This window comes from Apis cerana, linkage group LG5 (assembly GCF_029169275.1).
Source record: "Apis cerana isolate GH-2021 linkage group LG5, AcerK_1.0, whole genome shotgun sequence".
In the NCBI taxonomy this organism is placed as follows: domain Eukaryota; kingdom Metazoa; phylum Arthropoda; class Insecta; order Hymenoptera; family Apidae; genus Apis; species Apis cerana.
The window spans coordinates 12,051,168-12,068,719 of NC_083856.1; the positions used below are offsets into that span (position 1 = coordinate 12,051,168).

The 17,552-nt window shown below is 41.4% G+C and overlaps 1 protein-coding gene across 14 annotated transcripts in view; it reads left to right on the forward strand.

The window, feature by feature from the left end:
• LOC108003281 (prolyl 4-hydroxylase subunit alpha-1) overlaps positions 1-17,552 on the forward strand; it is a 301,958-nt gene that overhangs the window by 212,773 nt on the left and 71,633 nt on the right. For 11 of the 14 annotated variants that reach the window (XM_062075347.1, XM_062075350.1, XM_062075355.1 and 8 more), the window contains one exon: positions 15,573-15,665. The exons of the other annotated variants lie outside the window; for them this stretch is intronic. In XM_062075347.1, the coding sequence (XP_061931331.1) occupies positions 15,573-15,665 (93 nt within the window). The remainder of the gene's footprint in view (positions 1-15,572; positions 15,666-17,552) is intronic. 14 annotated transcript variants of the gene reach the window in all.

Here is a 17,552-nt window from a genome sequence, read left to right on the forward strand (position 1 = left end):
TCTCTGTCGACGAGCAATCGTGGACGAAACTCGAGCGCCTCGCGATTCTAACCTAAAAATCGAAACGAAACGAAAGCGCGAGCGAGCGAGAGAAATTTATGTCGAGCAATTAGGCGCGCCGCTTTCGCTCGTTTCCGAGACGCGAGTCGAAGGTCACGTGTCCCCGGGGACAATTTCAAGGGTCGGCGTGGTACGTGTTGCACGTACGCCACGTTCTCCCGGATAACCTTTCGAATAACCTTTCAACCCTCCTGCAAGGCAAGAAGGAACATTCTCTCTCGCTCTCCATCGCATTGGTCCAAATGTGGATCAGCCTTAACTCGACTTCTATTCGAAATTCTCCCCGATTCTGAACGATTGATTAATTTTTTTCGACCTTGTTCAGATTTGTCGTATTAGATAGATTTTATTACATAAGTCAGGTACAAGATTGTTTCAGTCGAATAGATACCGTTTGTCTTCCAATTCTTCTCGCGTCTAGATCGGATTTTCGTCGAAAGGTTCCTTCAACTCACCGTCGTCGAACTTTCTCGATACACCCGTCGTCTACCGAATTAAAATTTCCAGGTTTGCTACCACTTTTCGCACATTCCGTAAGATACAACGTTCTCTTTCAGTGCCGTGTACAAACTATTTCAGTAGCTTCGATCTCCTAAGCTGGAAAAAGTAAACAGTGACGCGAACGATATTTTTCGCGAACCGTATCGCTCGAAATTGTCGCGTAGGACTGGAAACTCTTGGAGCGCTCGTCGCGGCTCTTTTTAGAAACAAAAGAACGCTCTTTGAGATGGCGCCACGAATGGAAAGTAATTCGAACTCGGCTAGAAATTACGATTGAAAAAGAAGATACGATAGAAAAAAAAGGGGAAAGAATTTATTTGTACATCTAATATATATTATGGAACGAATGTAAATTTTTGTATCCCACAAAAATGGCCAATTTTACGAGGAGAGGAATTAATGATTCTCGAATCACTCGCGAGAATGTTCAACAATCGCTTTTTTTCTCTCGCAGAGATAATTGTCCATTTATGAAATGGCGAATGATAAAATTTTTCGGTTGGAAAAAGATGATTTCGAATCGATATCGGTTTAATCGCAATTGAACGGGAATGGATGTAAAGTGAGGATGTAAAGTGAGATGTAAACGTATATCCGCTTCCACGTTCGCTCTTTCCACCTCGCGTGGAGAGATACGGAAGACATTGATTCGACGTAACACTCGCCACGACACCATAACGTTATACCTCCCGCCACGAGTTTTATTTCGGATGGAAACGTTTTCTCCATCCTTCCGAGCACACCGTGTGCTCCACACGTATCTCTCCACTTTCCGACGTGCTACTCTCACACCCTCCGTGTTACTCTTTCTCTCAAACTCCTCCGTCCGACACTCCCCAGAAACTCGAAAACTTCTCTCGATTCTCTCGCTGTCTGTATCCTCCTCGCCATCATCCCCTCTTCGAAACTCTTCGGTTTCGACCACCAACGATGTGTCAAATTTTTAGATTCGATGTTGATGGAGGGGATTGAATATTTTCGCCGTTGTCACGATAAGCATTGCAAGCCATTGCAACTAACTCGATTTATTAAAAGTGAACGAAAAATTTAGAATATTATTCTTGTACGAGTTTAAGCTTGGTTATATTAAGTTAGTTTTCGAGGAATTTAGGCGTGGAAATGAGAATTTTGAAAAAGATCGAAAAGTAAAATGAAAGAATTGAAAAAGATGGATGAAAAGTGCTATAATTCATTGTTCTGAAATCGATTAAGATACAGAAGCTGCGATCGTGGTGTTCGAAGAATTTCTTCGAGTTTCAGAAAATTTTGATCAGAATAAAGATCGCAGTTTCGAAAATTATTTTCCTTCCCGATCACAAACAGAAATGATAATTTCACCCAGCACATGGTTCGTCGAAAATAGGATGGAATAATATAAAATATTTTAGAAACGGCATAAGAAATCGGTCTATCACCGAGAGTGCAACGAATTTCGAAATAAGGATTGTTACGTTTGCTTGAAAAAAAAATTTTACCGACCCGTAATCGCCATCATCCAACGAACATCCACTTTCGCGGCGCATAACGGATACATATATATATATATATATACATACGTACAATCGACTCGAAAAATCCGGCTAGCAGAGGGCAATAAATCGAGAAAAATCTCGTCTCGATCGAGACTCGAGCGAGCGGTTCCAATCACGCGGCCCGCTCGAGCGTCCCTGTGTTTCTCCGCGGCCACAAAGCTAATCTAAGTAACGCCAAGCTGCGTTTCAATTCCCGATCCGTTTGATCCGTGGACCGCGATGAAGCAATCAACGTGGAGAGGGGAAGGGGAGGAGGAAGAGGAGAGGGGACGCTTCTCCCTCCTCTCTCTCTCTCTCTCTCTTCCACTCGTTGCATCGCCTCGTTATTTTTTCGGTGCATTGAACGAACGTCGTCCCTGTTCGATCGGATGCAATCATCTTTGGAGAGAGGGATCGAAGGTCGCGTCGTGGAAAGAAGGACTTTTGACCTCGTGAACAGCTTTTCGAACGGGCCAGAAGAGGACGACACGCGGGTTTCCGTTCCATTATCTTTCTCTCTCTCTCTCCCCGTTTTGTCTTCTTTTTCTTCTTTCCTCTCTCTCTTCTTTCGCTTCTTCCTCCTCCCCTTTCTTCTCTCTCTTCTTTCGCCTGTTTCTCCCGTTTCGATCGGCGACGGATGTCGAGTGAGGATCGACGATGCGTGGAAATCGCGCTTCGGGCGAGTTTCTATTAACCGCCTTCGAGACGAGTAGAAGAGGGACTCTCGAAACAGACGTTTGATCTATACGCGACAGTTTTCATATTCCCGATGTAAGCTCGACGTTAAATTTAAACAGGGAATCGGATAAAGGGAGAGTTTATCGAGCGTTCTATTTCCGCGACTCGATGAAGCTACGAACTTTGATTTATTGGAACGTATAATTGGTCCATTCTTATCGCATCTGTCTCGATATGGAACGATGATAATTATATCATCGAATAAAATTCTTTATTTCGTAATTTTCTTCTTCTTGTTCTTTTATTTATTAGAAATTAGGAGAGAATCCCTTTTGGGATTCGTTCGATGATGCGTTCTTTATCCCGGTGGACAAACGATTAGCCTAATTAACAGGATTTGCCTGATTGAAAATCGATATTGATGCCACGCCTCTCCGCGTCGCGCGTTTACGCTCGGCCGATCCGTCAAAGTGGCCAACGTTCCTAATAAACTCTTCTTCGCCGTCCAATTTGTTGCTCCCCTCCCCCCTCCGCTATACCATAAATCCTTTAATTGCCACTATCGTTTAACGTGAAATACTCTCTGCGACGGATTCAGATTTATTGTGTTTCTTTTTTTTTTTTTTTTTTTCGAAAATAATAGCAACGTAACGGGATAACTCAATCACTACCACCACCATCACTGTACGGAATAAAATATGTTATAAGTGTAATCCGGTCTCGAACCGTTGCATCGAGTAACTACTTGATAATTATTTTACGCGAAAAAGAAAACGTTTTCACAATCGGAAAAAGAGGAAGAAATAATCGATATTTCAATCCTGTTTCTTGACTCGATCTTGAACTTGGACTGAAACCTGTGTTGTTAGCGAAACGAAGTTGCTCACCGCGATAACCTTGACATCAAAACATCGACCAATCCCGTTTCTTCTCGCGCAACTCGGGAGGGGATTGAAACCGCTTTCCTCGCACCGTGGCCGTCGATTCCTTTCGAAACAAAACGATCTTTCTCCCCTCTCCCCCCTCCAGTCGCCGACACCGGCTCCTCCAAATATCGGAAACCGCGGGCCTGAAAGGGAAGGGAGGGGAAGCCGCAAGTGGCGCGCGCCGCTAACGAAAAAAGAACTCCTCGTTTCGAGCATCGCTCTCGAAACACCGGTCCCCGTCGATTAATGCGAAGGGGAGCAATCGCGAGAGAAAAAAAGGAAAAAATTTCGCTTGGATTTATCCAATAAGCTTGTTGAATAAGGAGGAAAGTCGACCTACAGATTCGGACGAGATACGAATTATAATCTCAGGATTAGGATATGTTCTTGGATATTTTATTATATATTTTGATATATATTGAGGATACATCTAAATGCATTAGGCGATAAAATCCAAGGTATTAGTAAAAGAATGATATATTCGGTAAATTTTCTTAAAAGCAACGTGAAAATATATTGGTACTTTTTCTTCTTTTTAAAGCCAGTAATTTTTCGCACGACTAGTGTAAAAGTTACGATACGATGTTCACTGGTGGAAACAACTCTCGCGGAAGGAATACCGGTCTGATTGGCTAACGTGGCATTTTTGTTTCTATTTGTCACGTATACCAAAACGACGATCTAAACTTTCGATTCCAACGATTCCAACGAAGCGATATAAAAATTTTTTTTTATTTCTCATCAATGCAGGTATGTAGCACTAATTACGACTTGTGACGATAATAGTTTAAGTTTTAAATGCAATTTTGTATTCGAGTGTGGCCAAAATACTTCCAATCTCGGATAATTTTTACGATTTTTAATAATCGAATTATAGCTCTTCTGTTATCGCGATAGCGTATGGTGATTGTCGAGAAGAATTCCACTTCTTACTGTATTTCCTCGAGCACCTCGATTTAAATCTCGATTTAAAAAGATCCCGTGTACAAGCGTATAATTAAATTCTGAAAATCCTGCTTTACACGCGATGATTGTTCCCTCGAGATCTAACTGGATTCCTCCCCCACCTTTTTCCGTCGGCTGTTCAGATTTATCCGGGTAAAACGTACAAATTCCCGGATTAACCACCGGAGGAGGGGGAGGTTGATCGAAATCCCTGGATCTGGAGTTTTTCACTCGGTATTAGAATTTCGAGTTCTCGTGCTCAGGTGACTTTATCCCCCCCTCCCTTCCACGTTTTACAAGGATATTCCATTAGTAGTCGGTCATCCCTCTCCTCCCTCCTTTTTCCTCTCTTTCCTCCACCGCTTCACCCTTTATCTCCTTCAACCACCCTCTTTTCGCTCCCAGTTACGACAAATTCCTCGTTTGCTCGCGTCCCCCTCCTTTTCACACTTCTTTACGGGAGAAATATCGCGGCAATAACCAACGTGGTGGATGGGGGAGGCTTCCGTGTAAACCGGAAGTCACTTTTTTCTCGACCTCGGAAGGGGGGAGGGGGAAGAACGCCTCGAGAACGTGCCGGAAGTGGAAATTGAAAACGATTGCACGGTGCGATAGGGTTGAAATAAACGGGTTTTGAAAGGTTGAAGAAGATTTAGATAAGGATAAATAAGGAAAGGAGGGGGAGATTTTCAGAATTTTCTTCGTGGATTTTTAAGATAATTGGAGAGCGTTCTTCTTTTTCCACGATTCCAGAGGGGTTGGAAAAGTGACTGGTTAACACTTTAACTGCGGAAAAAAAGGAAAGTAAAAAATATTTTATTAAAATCAAACTATAAATACTCTTGGAATATGGCTGTTCATCAGAAAGTCTATGTTTATATCAAAATTAATATGTTGTTTATATACCACATGCGCAGTTAAAGGATTGAATAAAGCTGGAATAATTTATTTATTTTCGTATGACCGGTTTGGAACTATGGAATTGATGACTTTATTTATTAACTCTTTTGTTTGCATTCGAATTGTGACTGTCGGGCACGATTTGGATTTTTTTAGAATGTCGCTTCACGAATAGCTTCCTCAAATTCTTATAAACGAAGTTTGACAATAAGAATATTTTTATAAGCAAAGTAGAATGCAATGGTAATGATTAAGTTTGATTTTTCGTTGTTGAATGACGATAGAAGAAAGGAGAGCAGCGATGAAGATGGAGACGTAAAAGCGCAAGAGACATAAAAGATGAAAGATGAATGCGAGAGCACGTTAATAGGAGTTAAGAAGGATTATAAGATCCTCTCTCAACGAAATAATAACATTTTACCGTGATACTTGCCCCGACAAATCCCGAGGATCGGCATCTTGCCCGTCACTTTACGGAATATCACGTAAAATATTAAAATATAAAAGTTTTATAATTACGAAATATATACGCGAAATCATTAGTCCGAACGTACTCGGAAATTCATCTCTGTTAAATTCGCTTCCATTTGTTCCTTTACGCAATAGTAAAATGTCTTGTAAAAGTCTTGTGTCTGAAAAAAAAAAATAAATAAATATATAAAAGTACGAAGACTATTAGCGCGCCGCCTGACGACGAAAATTTCCGACTCGCATCTCCGTCCACGTTCTAATCTATTCAGAGAACGCGTCGTCAGCCGGCCGTCGCCCCCTTCACCGAGCCTTCCTTTGTGGCTGGTAAACAAGAGGTATGGTAAAACAGGGACGCGGGAGGGAAGCGGCGACGTATCGAAGAACGCGCGAGAGCAAACAGCGAGGAGGACATACGGGCCGCTCTCGTCCTGGGATCGCCGCTAGTCCTCTGCCTCTCGTTGGTTCTCGAGCGGAAAACGGGGTATGGCTCGAGGCTGGCTTTCTATCTCCCTCGTGGAGAGAGGCGGCGCCCGCTGAAAGCGGATCCGGATAAGCGTGAAACCTCGAGGAAAAGTCCGGGAACGAGTAGTTGCGGAGTAGTGGAGACGCGAGTTATACGGGGTGACTTTTAAGTACCCTACGATACGGTTATTTTTCGCGCGATGGAGCGATAGAGAAGTCGAATATTGGTTCTGATCATAATGATTATTCGACGATTATTGTTTTTTGCTTTTTTCGAGTTCGAAATTGGAGAGAGTGTCATCCTGCGCAGCTCTCTCGTTCTCGAAGACAAGTATAACGACGATGAAATCGGTATTTTTGTATATAAGATTTGCCGATAAAAAGTTAAAATTGTTGATGTCCTCTTCAGATCTGTATAATTCTCTCGTTCCAAAAGTAATATTATTTCCTAAATGTAGCAAGGATAAAATCCCTATTTTTGTATGTGAGATTTGTCGATAAAAAGTTGAAATTATTGCTCGTCAATGAACATATAGAACATATAGAAATATTCTCTTTAGATTTGTATAATTCTCTCGTTTCTTAAATGTAGCAACGATGAAACATCTATTTTTGTATATTAAATCTGTCGATAAAAAAGTTAAAATTCATCGTCAATAAATATATCTGTATAATTCTCTCGTTCCAAAAGTGATACCGTTTCCTAAATGTAGCAACGCTGAAATACCTATTATATATTATATATTAGATCGATAAAAAATTTAAAATTGTTGATCGTCAATGAATACATAGAAATATTTTTTTCAGATTTGTATAATTCTCTCGTTTCAAAGACAATATTGTTTCCTAAATGTAGTTTATTTTTTAATTATTAGAGCGATCTGTCGATAAAGAAGTTAAAAAGTTATCGATCGATAATGAATATATACAGAACAGAAATGTGACATGTTTTAGCTACGTGTAATTCTCTCGTTTCAAAAGTAGTACTGTTTTCTAAGTGTAGCGTATTTTTAATCGTTAGAGTGATTCGTCGATGAGGTTAGAACGACTAATTTATCGATGGTTACCGAAATTCTTATTTTTAACCGTTAGAGTGATTCGTCGATGAGGTTAGAACGATTAATCCATCGACGATTGTGCGATCGACAACAATGAAAACTGTTACAGAAGTGAAACGTTGACACGCAATATTTCGAAGCGATGACACTCTCTTTAGACACTATTGGCGAGAAAATCACCCTGTACATAGCCTTCCCTCTTGTTTCACCGGATTTTCGCTCGCTAATGCACTCTTCCCCCGCATGATTTTCGCTGCTTGTCGCTTTGTATTTATCAGGATCGGGACACCAGCATGAATTATTCCGCAACGAACGCGATTTATTCGTGGATAGTTTCCATCGATTTTTTCGCTTCTTTTTTCTTCTTCCCCCTCTTCCTTCCTTTCTTCCTCGTGATATCGATCGATCGAGAGAGAGAGAGAGAGAGAAAGAGGGAACGTTGAAATTTTGAGGTTGTTCTTTCATTACACGTGTCACGTTCGATAATACGACGCTCTCGAACCGCCCGAACGGTACCAGATTATATCGAAATTACGCGGTATAACGCGATATAGCGGTATAACGACGATAATAGCCGTTACTATATAGGGACTATATACGTGGTGCGACAATATTAACGCTAATACGGTTAAAAATATCGATCGATTATATACGATTTTAACGTTAACGTTGCGCGCCACCGTTCGATAAAATTAAGAAGCCGAGAAGTAGCGAAGGTAACGCGATATTACGGCGTTCGTGTAAAGCGGTTACAATACTCGTCCCCGTCCTCGTCGCGAAAGAGGTCGGCCGTTTAAACCGAACGATTAGGAGGAAAATCCCTCGCCTCCTCCTCCTCTCGAAGGACCTCTTTTTCCAATCGTTTCGCACAAAAGCGACCCATTTCCTCCTCCCTCCACTTCTCGCTCCATTCTTCTCCTCCCGTCCCTCGCCTACGTTTATCGCCTACGTTCGCCAGATTAATACGACGATTTGAAACGAGAGAGAGAGAGAGAGGATACCAGATATGATTTATCCCTTCATCGAATACAGAGATTTCGAGTTTCCTATCCAAAAAAGGAGGAGAGGGGGGACTCTAAGCGGAGAAGATTCTTAATTCTATCTCAGTTTTCTTCCACGGTTGCAGCGATCCGTGAATCGCGCTGATGAAGCTGGAAATAAGTGAGAGAGAGAGAGATCGACAATGGGACAGTGGTTGAATTGACTGCCGCGAATAAATTCGAGCGGAGGCAGGGCAAACAGCTTCTTCTTTTTCTTCTTCTTCTTCTTCGATACCCGGGCCAAGATTCTTGGGGAGGAGGGGGGAGGGGGAGGATGATCTGATTTCCACGTGAACGGCTCGTGATACCGACGGTTATACGGAAAGGAACGAGGGTACGGTTTGTATTCGATCGAGAATACGCGAGGCAAATCTATCGTGGCCTCTGCTCGATTCGTTGATCCTTGAGCTTGTGCTCCGTGCGCGGCGTATATTGGCATTCGAGATGGATGGATACATCCGCTGCGGAGGAAGTGGCGATGCACGATGATGGGGGACGTGTTCTACGATCGTGTCTACTTGTTTAAAGTTTTTTTTTTTTTTAGGAAGAAAAGGCAGAGTAGTTATTCAGCAGAGGATTTTTCTCTCCTCGGTTTTGAAATATGACGAACAACAGTTTCTGAACAATTTTTCTACGTACGCGTTATCGTTGCGTTGCTTTCGAGATATTGGAGAAAAAATTGCCGCCACGTTTCTACGATAAATATAGAGTCGTTGGAAAGAAAGACATTCCGATCTTTTCTTTTTTTTGATAAAATTTTTTTCCTTCACTGTTCCACATCCTCGAAAATGACGAAATCAATCGACCGAGATCTTCCTTCCAGCAAAATACGGCTATTTGATCCGTATTTGAACCTAACCTAACCTAACCTTTCCACCATTCACATTCATAAAATTATTCTTGACGACGAGATCGAGATCGAGAAAATAAATTCCGATCGAGAATATAGAATATGGACGGACACGTGGTGGTTCGTGCGATTCTTATCGGCTCGAGTGGACGCGGTAATTCCTCATTAATTAGAAGGTCGGCGGTGGACGGTAGATGAAAATCGGGGAGGAAGCGGAGTGAAAGCGGTGGCGAGATAAGGCGGTGCACGAGGCAATTGCAATTTCGCGGTACACGTGCTCTCCGTCGTGTATTCGGTCGATACACATCCGGAAGATACTAATCTCCGTGCTCGTGGAACTTTTTCATCCCCCCCCCTCCTCGTGCGCCTCGCTTCCTGAACAGGTTCGACCGGATTGGTGAATGGTATTACGAACTGACCACGCTCGGTCTCTTCTTCCCTCTCCTTCTTCGACTACCTTGTTCAGTAGCAATTTTACAGCTTGGTTTGTTAAAAGTGTCGTCGCAGCGAGTGTTCCGTGACCAGTGATGACATTAACCTGAAAATTGAAAAAGTAACTTGCAATTAAAGATCTCGAATAAAGTAGTTACTTATTAAAATACGCTGATGAATAACATTTATTCGTAGTTTATTCATGCGATTATGAACAGTCGGATTCGATAAATTCAATCTTCGTCAGTTTGCATCTTTGTTATTACGCGCGCGAAAAACAAGTCGCACGGAGGCGAACGAATTTTTCTTACGAAATGCTAACTCTCAATATATAACAACACGGTTCAGAACGAAGTTGGCTGGATAAACGTTCGACTAGCGACACTCGTGAGAAAAAACGAAATTACTTTCCGGACAAGACGGTTCAGAACGAAGTTGGCTGAATAAACGTTCGACTAGCGACGCCCGTGTGAAAAAACGAAATTACTTTCCGGACGATCTGTGTTCTTACATTTTTCGAACGACAAAATTATCCACCAAGTAACTTTTATCAAATTAAATTTTGTTGCTTGTGAAAGTTAAAAGTAAAAAGAAAGAAAAAAATAGAGACGCGAAAGTGTATCGTTTACCAAAGATTTTCGGAGACAAGGAAACGGTTGGGAGCAAAAATCCCCAACCATCGGGAAAGTGCTCGGTTGGCAACGATGCGTAAGGAAGGCCTTCTCTCCTTGTATCCTCCCTGTCTGTTCGATGACAGGCAACGTTGATCCGTCGCTCTCCATCACACCCCCCCTCTCCCGTTTTCTTTATCAAACCACCTGGCCGGCTCCCTTGTCACCCCTCGCTTCTCAAATGTGCAAATGCGTTTCCTGAAAAGCCTAGCAACTCTCGCTGCCTGTCTGCGACGCGCGACGTGCGACGAATTCTTTGGCCGACATGTCTCCTCCATCCACGCCGATCCTCTCTGCTCGGAACTACTGAAAGAGGAGGAGGGAGAGAAAGAGAGAAAGAGAAGGGAAATCGGCGCAGAGAGGGGAGGGTTAAGGAAATATCGCATCGAAAGCGTGGAAAAGCAGTGATTCGGGGCGCGTGAGCAGAATGCTCGCGATAAATATCCCGTGTTTGTGTTTTCGCCTGTTTCCCTCCGTTGCTTCTTCCTTCCTTCGCTCTTCCGTCCCATCTCGTCCGTGCTTTATATATTTCAGATTGTACGTATTTTCTGTACGAATTCGCGCGGATTTTAATTAACGCGAGCGGATTGTTCCAGCGACTATCCCCGCTTCGGACTTCGCCTTGTTGACAATTCTGACATCGGACAATAGTGGAAGAGTTGAATACATATGTTGAATATTGAAAATCGTAAAAATTATCCAAAACTGGAAAGTGAAATATTTTATTAGAAAGTTACGAAATTATATTTATAAATTAAATATAAATTAGTGGCCTTGAAAAGAAAGTATAATATATTTTTGTATTACTTTTAGGTACCAAATATACATTTTTTTTTTTCATAAAAATAATACATCGACTCTCCTACATCTACTCAGAATAAGATAATTAATTAATTGCGCGAGCGTAACTAAAACCGAGAGTTTTCTTTACCTGAATGCAAAATGCATTCGTGTCGTCGTATACTTCGAAACGTACGATTAATTCGAGAATGCAATTACAAAAAACTGAATAATCCACCTAACCGTAGAAAAATATTATCGCAGCAATTCTTTATCCCCAGAGAGAGAGAGAGAGAGGAAGAGAAGAGAGAACGTAGCGCGTACGTGATGATGCTTGTCCCTCGTTTACGTGTATTTTTCATATCCCGAGCATGGGAGACAGAGGTACACGCGAGGCACGCAATCCGCCATTATTTTTCGCTGTTTTTGTCGCCGTTTGAAGTTTTCGTTAATTACCATCCAGCTGCTGAAAAACGCGCTTTAATTATTCGTCCCGTCGAGATAGCGGACGATGCTGCCCTCGATAGAGTAACACGTTTACCATCGGGGAGGGGAAAAAAAAAAAAGGAAAAAAAGGAAAAAAAAAGAGAAATTAAAAAAAAAAAAATCCCATTGGTTTCGCGCGCAGGACGATAAATTTTATCAACACGCAAGGACGATTTTCTCCCCTTCCCTCTCCATCCAGAATTTTCCTGCATAGAGTAATTACCACATTTGTATTTCGGTCCAAATATTTTATTTGCTTTTTTGCCGCGATAAAAAAAAAATTAACAGCGACGCGTCCATGCCGCTCGTTTGATAAACGGGGAAATATCTCGCATCGGGAGGGATATTTCGCATATTTGTCAATTATACAATTGGAAACGAAATGTTGCCTGCACGCGTGCTGTAATGTAATACACAACAATCATTTCCCCCTCCCTCCCATTTAAAGGAAAATCTTGTTGCTCTCTGTAATTTTTCTCGTCGAGAGAAAATATTATTATTCGAGTCCCATTTAGAGCAAAAATATCGGTGGAAAATATTTTGTGGAGATAAAATTTATCGACACGTAAGGAATTGGCATACGGTGTTTCTCAATCAAAAAGAATTCATTTATTTCGCGTGTTCAATATTAGGATCGAGTATCTTTGAGCTCTATATCGGAAGTTCTTAGTGTCGAAAGATATAATTCAATTTAGAAGAGTTGGTAGAATTAGGAATTAGTTTACCGAAAATTTTCAGGTAAAAACAATTGTACGTTGTCCAAAAAATTTGTTTTTAATATTAATTGCAAGGCGATCCAAATAAAGCTAATTAAGAATTTTTATTCCTCAAAGAACCAATAAATTCGAGGTGATTAATATTTTAGCAACAAATTGCAATAACCATCCGTCGAATCGGTTTTAGAAAAAAACGTATGTTTCTCAAAAAGAAAGAGAAAATAGAAATTCAGAGGAAATAGATAAACTCGATAGTGAAAATTCACTCTGCCTCCACGAAGTCGATTAATTATAATTCGCGTATCCGTGTTCCACGCGTAAAAAGCGCGTAAAGTCGCGCTGCTCACACGCGACACAAGTTGCGAGATCGTAGAACGACGACGAGGAATTTTAATATTCTCTTTGCCCCGCCTCTCCCACCAACTTCGGTAAATATTAGATTAGCGCATATGAAACACCATTTTTCCTCGGCAATCTTCCGATCTCGCCGACTTATTATACATATTACGCGGTTTAAATTCCATCCTGTTCGGCGATTCGCGATTGTATTTATGAAACGTTTGCGCTTAAAGAAGAAAAAGTCGAGTCGCGCGTCGCGTGAAATTTGAAACCGTCGTGGCTTGTTTTTTGCGATATACTAACGGACGGCAGTAGTTCGACGAAAGAAACGGTAGAGGGATACGATTCTCGTACGGAATCTATCGTTCGAATTTTCTACGATCCGTTGCTCTCGAGTGGATACAAGCCTTGGAAAACTCTTGGAAAAGAGATTGTGAAACGGAGCATTGTAGCTTTAATCTGGACAGTAAATCGAAGAAAAAAAATAATAAAGAAGAAATTCGAAAATCGTCGAACGAATCTTGCGTGATATTGCGCATTAAAGAAGAATAGAAGAAAGGGAGGGAGGAAAGGAAAGGTTTCGGGTATGCACAATAACGCGAGCTCCCTCTCGAGGGAAAATAACGGCGTTTAAAACGGCGTAAAGAGGAGCGTCCGTCCGAAAATTTCTATGAATATTTGCTGGGCTCGAGTATTGTCTTAAAATAAGCTTGTGGAGCTGGTAAGACGCGGAAAAGGGAGAGCCCCGTTTTGTTTACTGGATTCGCCAGGTTTTAACCGGTTAAAACTCCTCTCTCTCTCTCTCTCTCTCTCTCTCTCTCTCTCTCTTCCCCCCTCCCCCTAGAGAGAAACTTGAGCCGCATCGTTCTCTCCAAACTGTTCATTCCAACGTTGGAAAAAGTTAAGGTGGATTACGTTCGAAATGCGCGAACGAAAGTGGGCATTCTCGCCGTTTTAACCGTCACGGGAAACGCTTCGAGACGGATTTTTCTCCCGTGGCGGGAATTTTAAATTACCGAAAATTTTCATTGGCGAGTTTTAGTTGAAACTGAAAAGATACTGGACCACGGATGAACTGTTCTCCTCGATTTCTTATATCCCTTTGTCGAAAGTTCTCTGACGAACTATTATATTCGCGAGGATTCGAAGCTTTTCAAAAGCTTTCCGCGTTGATTGCGGGCTTTGAAAAATGTCACGGCCGGTCTTTTATTCATGGGGGGCGGGGGAAGAGTGAAATAACACAACGCGAACAGCGAATGGGTAAAATTTAATAAAGTTGTTCCGATAATTTATAATGTTCTAAATAAAACAATAATAATCGTAGCTGGTTATACGAAACGTTATTCGAGCATTTTAATCACTCGAGCTAACTTTGTTTTTAACTTTAAGTTACTTTTTCAACTTTTGGATTAATGGCCAAAACTCTGCTTCACGAAACGTGCAATTGCGTTTTCTATAATTATACGTTTAATAAACACATTTTTTGAATTGTTCCAGAAATTATTCTCGAAATGAACGAATTTGACAAATGAACCCTTAACCAGCAAAATTCGACAGTCAGGAATAATAATCGCGAATAATCGTAATGGCAAATACGTAAAAGGGGATAAATGTTATTCGTTCGCATTTTGACGAGTAATTTCATCGAACTAAGTTTATTCGAGATTTTTAAATTATTGTTTTTCAACTGTGAGTGCATGCAGAGTGTATCTTGGATATCCTATTTTTATTATCGATTTCAAGAATGTTTAATTATCAACCGCTTTTCATTTATTCATTCTCGTTACGTATTTATTCTTGATTCTGAATGTGGGTATTTTTCTTTTAAATTGGATATTTCCTCCATACAATGCGGAGAAATAAATTGGTGTCCCCTTCTTTTTTCCTGTTAATTACGATGGCAAAAATGGAGAAGATTTTTTTCTGCAAATGAACTCGAAAATAAATGAGAGGCGACGAAAAAGTGGGTAATGAACGTGATAAATCGCGACGAATTCGATAAACAACGAGACACAAAAAAATACGATAACCGATCGAATAAATTCACATGCGTTATTTAAATAATGCGTTGATCGTCTATTTGTACAGATCTCGCTCGAAAAAAAAAGAAAAAGAAAAAAAAAAACAAAGAGAAACAGTCTTGAAAAATTCGAACGTTAAAATTTAAAAAGTAAGTAAAACGGAGGAAATGACGAAGAGATCAAAGGGACGGGATAAAAGGAAAGAGACCGCGCTGTACAAGTTGTCGAAAGCAAAAGGCAAAGGGAAGGAAGGAAGGAAGGAAGACAGAGGAGAAGAGAGAGAGAGAAAAAAAGAAAATTAAGAAACGGGCAGAAGAAGCGAGCGAAAGAAACAATGAGAGATTGGAAGAAGGAGGCAAAGAAGAAAACGGGGAGAATGGCGTCGCTGGATCGCTGAGAGGGAGGGGGGGAACAAAGAGCGATGAAGGAAATAATGGCGGAAAATTTTATGGAATCGCGAGCTCGGGTAATTGCCGGGTATGCACAGCTGAGAAAGATGTGGAAATATTAAAAAGGGAGGGGAGAAGGGTTGTTGGAGAGGGGGAAGAGGTTGGAGATTAATGCCATCACGTGAAAAGCCTTCAATCGAATTTTTCTTACATCGCGTGCTCTATATTCCATACATATAGTCGTACACAATCGTCGTCGACACGAGAATATTTTTCCTCCATGGTTTCTTTAATTGTTTCTTAACGCTTCCTTTCTTTTTTTCTTCTTTCTTCCAGATCCTCGAGCTGCATCGTGACCCTTCCCCCCCCTTGGACGGGAGGCCAAGTTACACGCTTGCACGCCGGATACATCGCGAGGCAATTAAGGAGGTAATTCGATCGGGAAAAGAAATTTCGAAACGTAACGTAAACGTCTTATTTTCTCGACTGCGTTAACGGTCTCTAACATTTAAAATTAAATCCTTTCACGACCCATCGGAAATTTGACTCGTCACTCGTCCTCGAACGGGCGGATAAGAACACGTGAATCTAATTTCACGGAGAGGGAGAGAGAGAGAGAGAGAGATATCTCGACCCTCGGTTATTTGTTTTGTTCATAAAAGCCGTTCTCTCGATCCATCTCTTCCCCGTTCTCTATCCGTTCCCTGGATCTCGATTCAGTATGCCTCGGTTTGACAGAGATATCTGGGCCGCATTTCGCAGCGACGAAAAATAAATTTCCATCCTGTATAATCGGATTAATTAGCCGAGAAACAAATTTTGCGCGTTTGCACGCGATGACGCTAATAGAATCGGCGGGAGGGGAGGAGGGAAAGAGATCGATGCGGTTGAGCGACAGATATCGGACGTTGCCCTTATCCAATCTTTCCTCCCTTTGCCCATTAATTGAAATTTTATTCATTTCTAATTGGACATATCGACGAGATATATATAATAATAATAGTAATAATAATATTCGCGCGAATAACGATATTCGTTCGAAAATAAAAGAAGATACGAAGCGAGACACGCGAGTAGTCTCCACGCATGCGTGATACGCGTTTCGAGCATGGACGATGGACGAACGGTTATAGGCGTCACGTGATGCTATGTCGACGGTAACCAACTTGTGTCGGGAGAAGTGCGAGTTTTTTAACGATCCTCGTGTATACCAGTGATAATGTATTAGAGAAAGAGATAAACGTATCAAACGAACACTTGGAACGTTTAATCGATTGTAATAAAATCAATCCGTGAAATTTCAATCGTGAAAAATTTTGACGACGACTTTTCCCCGATCCTCGGCGATACGCGAAAACTCCCTTCCCGTGAAATTGAATTTCTTTCCTGTTGCAAGGCGCATAACGTATGCGAGAACGAATATGACGGGCAAGCAATCACGTTTAAAGACTTCCCTTTCGCGTTTCGAGAAGGAGGGAGGGGGAGGGGAGCTGTTAAAGCCATCGATGCGATTCCCAAAGGTCTTTAGAAAGACCGTTCGAGTTGCAATCTCGAAAATTCGGCCATGACGTATCGTCGTATATACGTATTCTCGGGAAGGATGTATTATTCATCGGTGCTGCCATCTATCTCGTTATTTTTCATCCATCCTTCCTTCTTATTTTTATGCTCCAACGTTGCGCAACTTCGATAATCCTGCTTTGCATTTATGAGCCTCCGTTTCCCTCCAAGTTTCACCGATTGACAAATAGAGAAAAACAAAGAGAGAGAGGGGAGGGGGAGAGAAGGAGAGGACGATCCTTGCTTGCAATTGCTTTAAGGTATAAGATCGACTCGTTACATCGGCCTCGAGGTCGACTTGGTAAATCGAGAAATGTCAGGGGGACGCGTCGTGAAAATGTCAGCGAGTAAAAGTAACAAAGAGGGTCTATTTTTATCGAGGCTATATAACCGTAATTATTGGAGAATCGTTCGAAAAATACGGTTGTTTACTGAAAATTATTTCGACGGGGGCGTTTCAAAATCATCGAGATCTATTTCCAGAATATATCGCTTGTGAGAAGTTTGACACGAAAATATATTTTTGATGGAAATGAATTTTTCTTTTTATTTTTTCGATCGAGAAGCACGAAGAGAGAGGAGATAGGAGAATCCTGGCACGTCTTGCTGGCAGTATCGTCACGCTTTACATATATATATATATATATGTATACTTAAAGATTTCTATGAATGAATTCGAATTGTGATATATATATATATATCACTTAAAGATTTTTATGAGTGTTCATCTTTTTCACGAACCTCGGATCGCGAATA